Below are 14921 nucleotides of genomic sequence, written 5' to 3' on the forward strand. Positions count from 1 at the left end.
CCGGCTCGAAATACAGCAAGCATTAATGAACCACAGCAAGGTCAATAAGCGGTGCAAGGAAGAAAAGGCCAGCATACAAGATAAATATGGCAGACATTAAAGTACCAAAGTAAGGTCTACTGATTGACCTAACAGCAGGGCCCAGCAACCACCTGACTTCAACCAGTGGCAGGCTATCCCGGCCACCATTGTGGCTGGCTGAGGAATTCCCCCAGTGGCCGGCCTCACAATGGAGAGACCTTTGTTCTGTGAGGCCAGGGGTCTGGTGCAACAGGCCACAACTACTGCCCACCCAGATTCGGGGTAAGTGGCCATTTCATAACAGAAAGAGAGAAACAAGCTTTTTATTTCGTGAAGAACATTCAAACGGGGATGCATTTCCTCCATCCAAACTTGAGACTGAAACAATTTATAATTTATGCCTGGGGCAGAATATTTCGATCCCTGACCTACAGCGTTTGGCATATTACTGTACTACTAAATTAGTTTTTTCTAGGAATTACCACCCGAGCAACAACATTATCAAGTCTTTTGGAAACAGACAGATATGGGAGGCACTCTTTATATATCCCTTTTTATGCACCTTGCAGGATTTGTATTGGGCATGTACATTCTGCTCCAAATTAAGGCGAATATTGCATGCTTTCACTAAGCTACAGCGATTCCTCCTTGTATATAAAGCAAATCTTACATGTGTAGAATACATTATAGCTCCCAACAAATTCTTAAACATGGTATTTCCAGACTCTATGCAGATGTTTGTTGCTTGTCATTATAAAATCTCAGACTGAAAAGATTGATTTTACAAAACCTTAGAAAAAGGGCCAGACAAGTTGTTGGGAGAAGGGTCTTGTAATTTTTGCGGGGCTTTTCCTTACTATACTTAGAACATGGATGGGATAATTAAGAGAGTGTTCTCAGTACATCTAAAAGATTATGATGTGGCACAGGACAACAATGTCTCCATGGTACAGGGGTTGGATTTAGACATGTCAAAGATGTGTTTCAGTTAAACACGTTGTAAATTTAAACAGGGAAAACAGGCAGAGGAAAAATGGGACTCCACTGTGCCATCTGGTGGCACAATGCTATATTGCATGTACAACGCATATAAATCACTTTTTCTTTACCAGTCTAGCTGAGTCCAGGGTTTACTTTGTTTATGTTTTTAAAGGTTAAAAGCACACTTCAGAGTTATGTAAAAAAATGTAATAGGGAATCAGTAGAAACACTCATCTATTCACTGTCCCATCTTCTTAAGAAGTGTGGTAACTTGTACCAGGCACCACAAAGTTCCCAGATGTCTTCAACACCAGTCCTAAGCTGAACCCATCACAACAGCTTTGTCTCAACATAAATGATGCTCAAAATCATTCCTTGCCGATATTGCATCCTGAACCCCAGGGCTGGGGAGTAAGTATTTTACATTTTGTTCTGATTCCTCTGAAGCAACAATAAATTACAGGGTTCAAATTTATTCTGAAGATTTATAATAGCGATCTCTATTTCACTAATATGGTGGACAATATTATGCCAGTATTCAGAAACAAACATTCAATAACTTTTTAAGTTCTTCGCCTGGTACTTACAAGACTTTCCGATTGACCTTGTCTTAATCACAGAGTCCTGGAGTTTCAAACTAGATAACTTATGTAAGGAATCTGTTTTCTGCATTTGTGTCAGGGGCGCTTCCAACCAGAATAAATTCCATTTCTTCCAAGCAGATTTTTGTGGTCTGAAACCTGCAAAGCATAAATTAATGTGTGTGTGTTTTTAAAAAAGAACCGACAAGAGCTTTTCAGTTATTTTGTTACCAAAGAAAGACAGAAAGAAAGGCACATGTTTACTTCTTGGTATGCATTGTATCTTCAGCAGGCTGCTGCTTTGTTAGCAAACTGGGGTTTAGTCCTCATTCATTTTCTTTCTAACATTCTTCATTTTCTTCCTGGAAACTGAGAACTAACATTCAATGGATATTTCTAAAGAAGAGGCATAATGCTTTATGTTGTCCTAGTTTTCTTAATTTTATCACTTTTCGCTGTAAATTATTCAGACATGAAATTAGTTGTCTTTGGTGGTGGATTATTTGTGTTCAAAATAGGAACTAGAGAGGCTATCTTGCAAGTGTTTTAACCACATAATACATTTGATCACCATGGTTGTTATTTGAGGGGGGAATACACACTGAAAGGTTGCTGGGGCATCTCTCTAAAGCTTGCCCACTCTGAGAAATATAAAGCACATTTAGTAGTTCCTATCTGAGGAGGTCTACTTTATTCCATGCTTGCAATTATTTTGAATGACAAGCATTATTTCAATGAGGATGTCATCATATCAGTAACTGGGGGCGTAAGTTTTAGTCATTCAGTAACACTTGTACCATAAAATTATAAGCACAGCTGAAATTACATTTGGTACTTTCCAAGACAAATCCTTGATACGTATTATACTCATGAAGCACGAGTTTTAGCTGTGTCACTTTAACAGCATAATTCTAAGCATGTAAATTCCATTGAGCACAAAAGGATGGTACTCCCCAGAAGGACTGCATTGTGACAAATTCTAAAGAGACAGTTGTGTTAATACAGTGGTGCCTCGCAAGACGAAAAGAATCCGTTCCGCGAGTCTCTTCGTCTTGCGGTTTTTTCGTCTTGCAAAGCAAGCCCATTAGCGGCTTAGCGCTATTAGCGGCTTAGCGGGCTTAGCGGATCAGCTGATAAGCGGTTTAGCAGCTTAGCAGATCAGCTGATAAGCGGCTTAGCGGATCAGCTGTTAAGCGGCTTAGCGGCTTAGGATCAGCTGATAAACGGCTTAGCGGCTTGGGAAAAGGGGGGGGGGAACCCCGCAGGAACTCGCAAGACATTTTTCGTCTTGCGAAGCAAGCTCATAGGAAATTCGTTTTGCGAAGCACCTCCAAAACGGAAAACCCTTTCGTCTAGCGGGTTTTCCGTCTTGCGAGGCATTCGTCTTGCGGGGCACCACTGTACAATAATAACACTGCCGCCCCACCATATACTGATTTGCCTATTTTTGTGAATGTAGTATGTTTTTATTGTATTTAATTCTGAATTTTAAATTGCAACTTGCCCAAAAACCTGCCAGTGAAGGGCAGGTAATAAATTTAGCGATAACTAGTGAGAATAGTAATAAACAGTAGTAGTTGCTTGCAACAAAGAGCCCATAAAGTACTGGGGCAAAACTACATATATAGCACTGAAGCTCATCACTTCAAATGTCACTAGGGCATCATAAGTTTCTAATAGCAAGTAGGAAGGGTCCACTTTTCATGAGGATCACAGTATTTGGAGAAGGGAGGTTTAAGCATTCCTTCCTCAGCTGTAATCCCACTGAAAATCCTCCCAGCATTACTCTGTTTGTGTGTGTTGTTTCTGCAGATTTTACTGGGATTGGAGCTGAGGAAGGAACAGTTAAACTTCCCCTCCCCCACTATGTGCTGCTGTTTCAATGAATACTGGGTTCCTCACCCCACTATTATATTTTCTTAAACCTTGATTAAGAATGATGCATTTAGCATGCTATTTACTTTGGTCGTTAAAGTCTGAATTGTTGTGGCATAAGCTCTCATCGGCTTGAAAGTTTTCATTTGTAAAAACATGTACTGCAATAAATTTGGAAGGTGCCACAGGACTCATTATTTTCATTATTAGAGTATTAGTGTTACTATTTTTTACTATTCTGTAGTACTGATGTTGACTGGGATAAAATGCTGAATATATAAAGTTATGTAGAAAAGATATTTCTGAAAAGTCCTAATACCATAAATTTCAAAGACAAATTATGGTACCTCTTATCCACTGAAAAACTAAATCCATTAGTTCCTCTTTAAATTCGTCAGTGAAACGAAGACGGGATTCAGGAAAAGCTTCACAAAAAGTAACATAGATGGCTTGTGACAAGCAGTCAGGGTACATCTGCCAAAGTACAAACAAAGCTAAATTTAAAACATTTAAAGTTGGCAGTGAGTAATATAAAGAATAAGCAAAGTATAGTTAATAACAAACTCAGACATTTAAACATAGCTGAATCATTATTTGTGGTGAAATGAATAGTTCTGCCAATGTGCGAAGTAAGTAAGCATGGCAGCTAGCTTAACATCTTGTGAAGCAATGTACAGATAATACTTTTTAGGTAAAGTAACAAATTGGGGGGTTACTATTGTACTATTTATCATCAAAAACTACGGAGAGCAAAAAAGCTTTATTATGGATATTATGTGATGTTTCCTTGTCTCCACAAGCAGGAGCCAAGGAGACAAAACCTGTGATACATGGTTTGGAAAACAGTTTATTTTATTTTATTTTTGTTACAGTATTGTTGCACCATGTCAGAAGTGACACCAACTACCTTAAACATGATTGTAACAAAGAACCAAAAACTTAAACCTGAAATACAAAAGGGACAAAATCTTTAGTCCTGTTTGAAGGCAGTGGAAGAACCACATATACCAGAACGATGTACAGAGGAAGAAACAGAAGTAATGAAAATGCAATAAAGTACATGTAGCCCGAGTACAATACTTCAGGCCCATGCAGAGTGGGGGTGGGCAGCCAAGTATACTTGCCCTCGGCCTTAGAGGACTAAACTGGCTGGGGGCCCCCAAGCAGGGACCAGCTGCTTTTGTTTGAGTTTATAACTTTATTGTAACAAGACGCCCAGTCCAGACCTCAAGACAAGCTCTGCAAGAACCTGTATAATTACACATTATCACGTACGTGCCGTATTTCCCAAGCTTGTATATAATACATTATTTCTCCAGCAATGTTACCTGGGGGTAGTGAGGTGATAGTACCCACACATCCCATAAAGTGTAGGTTGGACCTTAGACAATGGCTGAGGATGCAGTCACTGGCACCAGTATAAAGAGTGACCATAAAAGGGCTTGAAGGCAAAACATAGGAGGAGCAGCTAAAGGATCTGGGTATCTTCATCTCCGAAAAGAGTTTAAGAGGCAGCATGATAGTGTACAGAATAAGGATATACAGGGTGAGTCCTTTAAAAGAGGCCCTGTGGATACAGAGTACACATGTTCCACAGGGCCTCTTTTAAAAGACTCACCCTGTATATACAGTATAAGGATGCCAAAGGAATGCATTCTGGGGCAACAATCACGATTGAAAAATACCTATTAGTGTCTTTACCTGAAAGAAAGGATCTTTTATGAAACTGGGAGTACTCAAGAGAAGCGCCACAAAGCTGTCTGATATTCTATCAAAAAGGTGGTCCTGTTCAGCTTGATCAGGCTTGAAATAAATCAGGAAAAGGTATTATTAGCATTAGTATTTCATTGCTTCACTTAAGCACTGATTTTAAGCACAGGTGGTAGAAATAATGCATGAATTAACAGGAACTTCAGAGTGATCATGATTGTGATTTTGGAACTAAAAAGGTTACATGACATAGGAAACTAAGTGTGTGTGTGTGTGTGTGTGTGTGTGTGTTTTGTGTATGAGAGTGAAAGAGAAGTGGAATTTTTGTAGTTAATGTTGTACCTTCCCCAGGTTGTTTGCTTTCACTTTTTGTTGCACTGATAACAATGGCTTACATCTCACATATGAAAAGCCCAGGCATGACATAAGGGTTATAGCATTTGCACACACCCTGAGTGTCAGATTTAAGCTCTCTAGTATGGGTTATTTACCCCACAAATGCAACACTCTTTCAGGGTTATTATCACTCTGTGTGGGACTTATTCTGTTTGTCTTTCAATACAAATCAGTCAAAGGGAAGCAGTTATTTAACACAGAAGTCCATGTATGTGAACAGATTCATTCATGATCAAGAAATTTTATATATTCCAATGACGCTTTTTAATTTGGATAAGAATGAAAATAAAGCTCTGTGTCTTCATACCTTGAACTTGTGAAGAAACCACCACCAAAAGCAATCCTGTAAAATTGCAAGGGATGCTTCAGAGATAAACAATTTCTTCAGAATTTTTGTATCCACTCCCTGTTAAAAAAAATGAAACAACATAATTACAACAAAGTGATGAACAATACATTTTTTATGCAGTCCCAAACATATATACTTCAAAGAGAGTGCCCCTGATTAAAGAATGATGTTTTTCCAATATGGTGTTGAGCATCGCAGACTTGACTGATAATCAATTTGATATTGTTGTAAGTTTGGGGAGAGAGAGAGAGAGAGACCCCGCTAATCCCTGCCCCACTCCCTCAACAGAAAAAAAACCAGGGTTGAGAGTAGAGTTGGGAAGTGATGAGAACCAGAGGAAAAATCAGCATACTGGAAAGAGTAAGAGTCATGTTTGATTTCTGTTTGAATCTAAGGCTGTGGCTATGGGAGAAACAAGACTCTTTGGGGGGTGTTAATGCTGTGAACCCCTCCATTGTAGGCTCAGGTTTTATATATGTGTAAATAAACCATATATCATAGACACTACAGTCTCTGCTGTACCTCATTCCAAAGGAAACACGAACTCTGGGTAAGTGCCTGGAGCTGACCATAAGCTGAGCGTTTCCATTCTATAGATCCTTATTTATTATCTTGCACCACTTGGAGATTGGGGTGGTGTGCAACAATATATTAAAGATATGAAGTTCAAACTCCTTTTTAAAATGGAAAATGCAACCCCAGGCGGCTACAATTGTGAGAACAGAAGCAAGAAGACGGGATGTATAACTACTTTATTAATCCTTTTGTTATGTATTGAGTTGAATAGGATCCAAATAGCAATCTGATTGGTCCTAGAACAATAGGATTCAGAATGCAGCAGTCTGATTGGTCCTAGAACAATAGGGTCCAGAATGCAGCAGTCTGATTGGTCCACAGGAGCCAGCCAATCCAGCTCCAGGTGGAAGTGAATCTGCAACCAGAATGGCCTACACGTGAATCCCGGAATTAGCCAATCACGTGGGGCCCACTGTGTAAATAATGTGTATAAAGCAGACATTCTGGGGGAACATTCCATTCCTCCTCACCACTATGAGCTGAATAAAGAGCATGAAATCCACTCTTGACTCAGAGTATATTTCACCTTTCAACACCAGCCACTTCTCACCCAAACTGAACCCTGAGTTGCTCTTCATAAACATGCATCAGGAACCACCCATGGGGTGGGGGTGAACACACTGTGGGGGAAGGACTTTGACAAGAAAAACAGCTGGCAAGGAAGTTGTTAAGAAGCTTCTTCTGCTCCACTCCAAATTGCTGCTCCCTAAAGCTGCTTTTCATTTTGGAAAAAGTAGGGGATTTGTAACATACATCTATATGCTTGCCCAATGCAACTACTGTTATAAACAATTAAGCATGCAATCCTATGCATGTCTACCTACGGTACCACCTCTCCCGGTATGCCTCACGGAGGACCTTAAGGTCCATAAATAGCGACACCCTAGAGGTCCCGGGCCCTAAGGAAGTTAGATTAGCCTCAACCAGAGCCAGGGCTTTTTCAACACTGGCTCCTTCCTGGTGGAACACTCTGTCTCATGAGACCAGGGCCCTGCAGGATCTGATTTCTTTCCGCAGGGCCTGTAAGACAGAGTTGTTCTGCCTGGCCTTTGGCTTGGAGTCAATTTGATTCCCTCTCCCTCTTTCTTTTTTCCTTTCTCCTCCTGTGATGAGGCTGCATTTTAATGTTTCAGTGTTGTATTTTAATCTTAAGTTGTATTCATTCAACTTGTTTTTATTATTGCTTGTTAGCTGCCCTGAGCCCGGCCTTCTTATTTTATTATTATTATTACTCAGAAGTAAGCGCCGCTTACCAAGGGCACTTTTTTAAATCCAAAAAAGGAGTCAACATTTGACCTGCGTTGCTACAATTGCTATACTTGGTGTGGAGGGCAGCCCAAAACAGGATCCCTTCCAAACCGCCTGGGGCGGTGGGAGTCTGAAGCCTCATGATCCTACAATTAGGTCCCACGATGTAAAAATAAGGAAGTGGTCATGCAAATCGACTGTAACCTTTTGAGAGGATCTTGGTGGACTTGCGATGAAAAACAAGGCGTCTGACAGGCCTAGGCAAATGTCACTGCATTATTTATACACAAGTCATGCTTTGGAAAATTATTTTTACAGCATTGAACTTAACAAATTATAGTTCATTATGTCCTTTGCTATGCATCCACAAGATTATTTGTCACTCCGCAGCTGCAACCTTATATAACCCTTTAAAAACTGACCCCAAGTAATTGCTTGGGTCAGTACTCATTTTCTCAATAGCAAGCAATCATTTTATGCACTGCAATCATATAACTTTTTATGGGATTTTAAAAATTGGCCTTGACTGTTGGTATTAAATTTAAAACCTTCCATTTGGATTTTTAGATCCTAATTAATTTTTGGCTTCTTAAAGACAGTATTTGCAAATGCAAGTCTGGCACAGATCTATAAGAATATCCGTTAGTTAGACCAAAATAATAATATTAGCTCAAATGGGTTAAAGTCATTATCCCCCCCCCCAACCAAAAATCTGGTTCTTCTCATACTTTATACTACTTGGCCTTGAACAAATGACAAGAAATGAATAATGGCTGCAATAAATAAACCTGACACCTTGTCAAAATGTGTAAATTCAAGGAAAAATGCAAATCCATAAAATGACATTATGCTATAAACATGCAGTAATTATCTTAAACTAACATTTACTGCCTGCTTCAAAAATATTAATAGAGAAAAGAAAAAGGGATGATTTAAAGTAACAGCTGTACAGCAAAATAATTTAGATATATTCAAATAGTATTAATGTGAAAGTAACAGCCAGGGTAATATATTTCTTTGGACCAAAAAAAATGTCAAAAAGTACTGAGAAAGCTTCAAATTTTTCCATACTTCTTCAGTCTGAATGTTATACAGTGTTGTACAAAAGTACCCCCCCCAAAAAAAAGTGAGAAGCCTAATCTGCAAATTTTAAGGTGGAAGTGCATATATTATGCAGATTTATGATACAATTCTATTCCCAACATTCCTGGGAGCAGGTATGTATAGAATTGCACTGCAAAATAGGTTTTGCAAACAGATCTCAGATTGTGTTGAACCAAGGATTACTGGGATCAAACAGGAAGGGCTGAGCCCCTTTGAAAGCACAATTTCTGTTCTGGGTTTGGAGATATAGACTCACAGATCTGTAAGGATGGCAGCCCTCACAAGTGCTGAGCCTAAGCAATGGTGCTGATCACCACTCTGGAAACAATGAGCAATGGGAAACAAACGTAATGTTGCCATACCCTTAACAAGTACTGTAACTGCTGCTTGAAAGCTGTTTATGGATTGGTAGGTGTATGAACAACCCCCATGCTCCATATATAGTTACAGGTACTGGATAGGGTTGTTTTGTTGTTTGTCATGTTGCATTATCTTTTTCTTTTGCAGACATAGAGCACAAATTGAAGGGTGATGATAAAAGTGTTTTATTTCTTTTTTAGCTACTGCTGATTTTAATCATTTTTTCAGTATTTTTAAATGCCAGTTTTAACCAGTTTACTGACCATTTTAATGTAAACTACCTAGAGATTTTCTTATTATCAAGCAATATATATTTTTACAAACAAATGCTTGTAAGCATTGTTCTCTTCTCCCTTATAAAGCTGGAAAACAACCAGGGAGGGGACGACGTTACAATTGTAAAACATTTTCAGATTTACAATGTTAATATGCCTACTAATGAAAAGTTTAAAATACCACATATGAACTTACTAAAAGAACAAAGATATTCCAAGGATCAATTCTTATGTTTCATCAAACGCTGCTGCTTCTTTAATCACAGAATAATATATTATCAGAGGCTGGAGCACTTCCATTTCCAATAATACACAAAATGTTACTTGGATTGAAGGCTATGTCCTTTCTGTCATGAAGTCACAAAAGTATCACAGGAACGGTTCTCCAAACTTATATTCTCCAAGCAGGTAGCACACAAGAGCATACCAAAAAGTCTAACAGCAGGCCCAAGAGTTTGTGTTCTTTGGGAGGCCAAGCTAGCAAAATACTTATAGCAACTGGGAGATGGATCTGGCAACCAGCCAGCCTAGTCATGTGCTCCTGTTTAACAAGGCTCAATTAACAACAGCTGCTCCGCTGAACAATCAATTCATGACACTTTCCTCACTTGTTAATAAAATGGAGTGAATTAATCACTCTGCATATTATGTTTAATGCTATCTGAAATTTATCATTATTTGCAAAAAGAAAATGGAATACATCTTGCTAAGGGAGGTACAGAAGGATGTATAGCAGCAGAAGACCCAAAATATAATAGTGGGAGATATAAAATGCATTTTATGTGGATTTTAACAGTGGACAATAGAATTTCATATGATGTAATTGGCTTCTTACTGACTTCAATGTATAATATGTCTCAAGTATGTCATGCAATCTTAAAAGAACTGTTAACATTTTTTTCTTGCTTCAGATATAAACCACATATCAAAATTGATCTACCTTGAGCTCTAAAAATATTTTACATCAGCAAGTTTTGCTACCTAAACTGAAATACAAAGTTTATACCTTGAAGGTTTGGACTTTAAGAACTGAATCCCAGAGTTGTGCGGGTTCTAGATGATTTGGTAGTTTCATGATTTTCATTGGCTTGAAACCAGGGAACTTGTAATTCTAAAATGAAGAAGAAAATCCACATTAATAATTATGCTTCTAATTGTTTATCTCAGAAAAATGTGCTAGTTCTGAAACTTGGTATCAGTAAGTTACATGAAGTGTACATTTTAAAAAAGCAAGCTCAGAACTATCCACTTTTTTAAGACAAAAGCAGCTATGTTCAGGCTACAATGTGAAACCTCTTTATTTTAGGTAATAATCAGAGAATCTGTTGGTTCTGTGACTTTTTCGGCTATAGCTTCTATGCTGATGATTCTCATTAAGTTATAAATGCAAATTTTCTGTAAAATAAAAGAAACAAAAAAGGAGCTATACAGGATCCTGATCAATATGGAGACTCTGGCACCCAAAGGTTGAACCCTCTTCTTCCAGTGATAAAGGTAAAGGTAAAGGGACCGCTGACCATTAGGTCCAGTCGTGGCCGACTCTGGGGTTGCGGCGCTCATCTCGCTTTATTGGCCAAGGGAGCCGGCGTACAGCTTCCAGGTCATGTGGCCAGCATGACTAAGCCGCTTCTGGCAAACCAGAGCAGCGCACGGAAATGCCATTTACCTTCCCGCAAGAGTGGTACCTATTTATCTACTTGCACTTTTACGTACTTCCGAACTGCTAGGTTGGCAGGAGCAGGGACCAAGCAACGGGAGCTCACCCCGTCGTGGGGATTTGAACCGCCAACCTTCTGATCGGCAAGTCCTAGGCTCTGTGGTTTAACCCACAGCGCCACCCACGTCCCTTCTTCCAGTGATACTTTCCTGCTAAAAATCCTCCCCCAGCAGCAATTTGCCCCAAAGCAGCTAAGGAGAAGGCAATGGAATGGATGCTGTAGAATTAATCCAAATATCAAGTGGGCTGCTTTTTCTGGGGGGAAGAAAGACAGCAGCAAATTCTCACCATTATTATTTAAAAGGTTATGTGTATGTTTAACATAATGTTAAATTTAACCCCATGTAATAGTTAACAATCAGGAGTGATTTATAAAAGACTGTCTCCTCCTCCACCACCGATATTATGTGTAAGATCAACTGTCCTATGATAAAGAGCCAGGAGAAAGACAAAACCACCACATGTCTGATCCTGAGTCAGCTCACAGTTGTCCCTTCTACTGCTTCTCTCCCCTAGTTTCAGAGGAATTAAACATTCTCCTTGTGCAAGAAGCTTCATGTTTGTTTATATGCAGTGCAATTTTTCTAGGAAAAGAGGTGTCGGAACGCACAATGAACACTTCGTACCTGTGGGACTGCCTCTCCTGGTATGTCCCACAGAGGACCTTACGGTCTTCAATCAAAAGCATCTTGGAGGTCCCGGGCCACAGAGAGGTTAGGCTGGCCTCAACCAGAGCCAGGGCTTTCTCGGCTGTGGCTCCGATCTGGTGGAACACTCTGTCACAAGAGACTAGGGCCCTGCGGGACTTGACATCTTTCCGCAGGGCCTGCAAGACAGAGCTGTTCCACCAGGCCTTTGGCTAAGGCACAGCCTGACCTCCTCCTTTGGTAATTCTTCACAGAACTCTAGCCCAATGGTTGTCATCAATTTGATTTGAACTGATATATAATGAATTGTTTTTTAGAATGCTGTATTATTTTACTGTTGTTAGCCGCTCTGAGCCCAGCTTCAGCTGGGGAGGGCGGGATATAAATAAAATTTTATTATTATTATTCCTTTGTTCCTTTATAATGGCAAAGGCGCCTACTTGAGAGGTGCCAGAACTGAGATCCTGAAAGTTCTGGCTGGAAAAAAAAGCTCTGTTTATATGTATTTAATGGATCTGACATATTTTATGAGTGCTGTGAGCTGCTTTAGGCAGTCTGGTCTAAAAGGAGAATGCAAATTTAACAGATGAAGAGGGGGAAACAATTATTCTTCAGGGGCCCTTTTGATAGCTCCACTGCCCTCAGAAGCTTGTGAGGTTGTGATCCAGGAGAGATAGAGCGTGGAAATTACTGGTGTTCATTTATCCATCCTAAGTCCAAAGTGGAAATCAATCCAATTAATATAATTGGTATTTGCTGTTGTTGCTTTCAGTCCACATATGATACATCTACAATCCTATGGTTCTATCGTAACAGATTACCGTATTTTGCGCCCCATAAGACGCTCCGGCCCATAAGACGCACCTAGTTTTTTGGGGGGGAAATAAAGAAAAAAAAATTTTATTCCCCCCCCCAGGTGCGGGGCTGGAAGAACCAGGTCGGGGAACAGTGGGAAGGCACGCTCTGCCTCCCCGCTGTCCCCCGAGCTTGTGGGGCTGGCGATGGGGAGAAGTGCACCAGTCCCGCGACGGCAGGCAGCTCTGCGCCGCCATCCCGAGCGGGGCGGGACTTAGCGCCCCGCTCGGGATGGCGGCGTAGACCTGCCTGCAGTCCCGCGACGGCAGGCAGCTCTGTGCCGCCATCCCGAGCGGGGCGGAACTTAGCGCCCTGCTCGGGATGGCGGCGCAGAGCTGCGCTGGTCCCAGGACCGCAGGCAGCTCTGCAGGGCCACTGGGAGCGGGGCGGAGCTTCTCCCCCGGCTCCCGGTGGCCGGGCAGAGCTGCGCTGGTCCCAGGACCGCAGGCAGCTCTGCGCGGCCACCGGGAGCGGGGCGGAGCTTCGCCCCCGGCGGCCGGGCAGAGCTGCGCCGGTCCCAGGACCGCAGGCAGCTCGGCGCGGCCACCGGGAGCGGGGCGGAGCTTCGCCCCCGGCTCCCGGTGGCCGGGCAGAGCTGCGCTGGTCCCAGGACCGCAGGCAGCTCTGCGCGGCCCCCGGGAGCGGGGTCGGAGCTTCTCCCCCGGCTCCCGGTGGCCGCGCAGAGCTGCGCTGGTCCCGGGATTGCAGGCAGCTCTGCGCAACCCTCGGAGCCGGTCTCCCGAGAGTTGCGCAGAGCTTCCTGAAGCCTGGAGAGCGAGAGGGGTCGGTACGCACCGACCCCCCTCGCTCTCCAGGCTTCAGCGAAAGCCTGCATTCGCCCCATAAGACGCAGGCACATTTCCCCTTCATTTTTGGAGGGGAAAAAGTGCGTCTTATGGGGCGAAAAATACGGTAGGTGTTTTCGTCATTTGCACTGCATTTTCTGTGCACAGAAACGAGTGAGGTGGAATAACATAATGACAGCTTAATTTTATTTTTGTAAACTGCTATGAGGTGGGTTTTTTTTTACAATCAAGTGGCTAGGGCAACCCAGTCAGATGGGCAGGGTACAATTATTATTATTATTATTATTATTATTATTATTATTATTATTATTTGTATTAATGAATTTAGGACATAAATAAATTTTATGAAATAGTAATTCACATAATTATGTAAATTACAAACGTTATGAAATTTCACCACAGTTGACAGCAAGATTACAACGCAGTTTCTGGTGGAATGCAAACAGCGCTGCATGTCACGAAAAGAGAGCAGAATGGAAATACTTACTGCCACCTAGATTGGGAGGGCGCCATTTGCTGCACAGCGCAGCTCAAGGCTGAAACAGGGGAGAGAGGGGTCCACACACATGGCTGGGGGGAGGGAGGGGCACACTGCCTCCTGGCTGCGCATTTTCCTGGCACAACCTTCCCCCCTCAGCCGTTCAGGAGGGGGCTGAGCAGTGGACAGAGACCTGGGCGGTAACTGGACTGCCTTCTTCCTTTAAAGGGGAACGGTGCCCAGTTTCTTGCCCCATGTGGACCCGATTGTCATTGGATCACCCACCCTCCCTCCCATTTTGTTATGTGTATGTGCTTCAGCTCAGTGGTGAGTGGGCTGAACTGGCATGGATATTGCTATAGATTATTTGGTTGCCATATTAGGGGGCCAGGGAGGGATTTTCCCTGCAGACAAATTGGCCCATCTGCAGGTTTTCGCCTGACTCACAGCAAATGTCATAGCACCCCTTCCAAGACACAGCACTGTCAGGAATGTCACACATGACCCACATCAAGGGGGGGCCCTACATGCTAGGGGGTTAGACTAGATGACCCTTAGGGTCTCTTCCAACTCTACAATCCTATGATTGACTTCTGCAGCATATTTGGTACAATTACCTCAACTCTTTTAGAACTTGTGTGGTCTATGGTATCTGCAGCAATCTGAAATACATTTTAAACAAAAGCATTGTGTCAGTATGCTAAATGCACTGAGTGGTAAAGGTACTATCAATATTTTGTGGCAAAAATAATAATTGCTGAAAATATATGAAGAAAAGAAATGCTGTGAAATTTGAAATTATCTGCTATGAAAAAAGGTGGATTCTCTAGGCAGTGTTGTTGCCTGTGTGGGCATATAAAATTACTCAAGGCCTAACTTTACTTGGAGCCAGGTGGGAGAATTAGTGATGATCACAGAAGCACACATACCTAGCATCTGGCA

At 41.7% G+C, this 14921-nt stretch overlaps 1 protein-coding gene across 1 annotated transcript in view; it reads right to left on the reverse strand.

Moving 5' to 3' along the window:
* Window positions 1-14921, reverse strand: part of FAM227B (family with sequence similarity 227 member B) — a 113150-nt gene that overhangs the window by 87781 nt on the left and 10448 nt on the right. The window contains exons 5-10 of the mRNA XM_082198939.1: window positions 14597-14641; window positions 10483-10587; window positions 5872-5970; window positions 5160-5261; window positions 3806-3932; window positions 1590-1742 (exon numbers count right to left, since the gene is read on the reverse strand). Of these exons, the coding sequence (XP_082055065.1) occupies window positions 1590-1742; window positions 3806-3932; window positions 5160-5261; window positions 5872-5970; window positions 10483-10587; window positions 14597-14641 (631 nt within the window). The remainder of the gene's footprint in view (window positions 1-1589; window positions 1743-3805; window positions 3933-5159; window positions 5262-5871; window positions 5971-10482; window positions 10588-14596; window positions 14642-14921) is intronic.

The sequence above is a fragment of the Podarcis vaucheri genome, assembly GCF_965113315.1.
Source record: "Podarcis vaucheri genome assembly, chromosome: 14".
In the NCBI taxonomy this organism is placed as follows: domain Eukaryota; kingdom Metazoa; phylum Chordata; class Lepidosauria; order Squamata; family Lacertidae; genus Podarcis; species Podarcis vaucheri.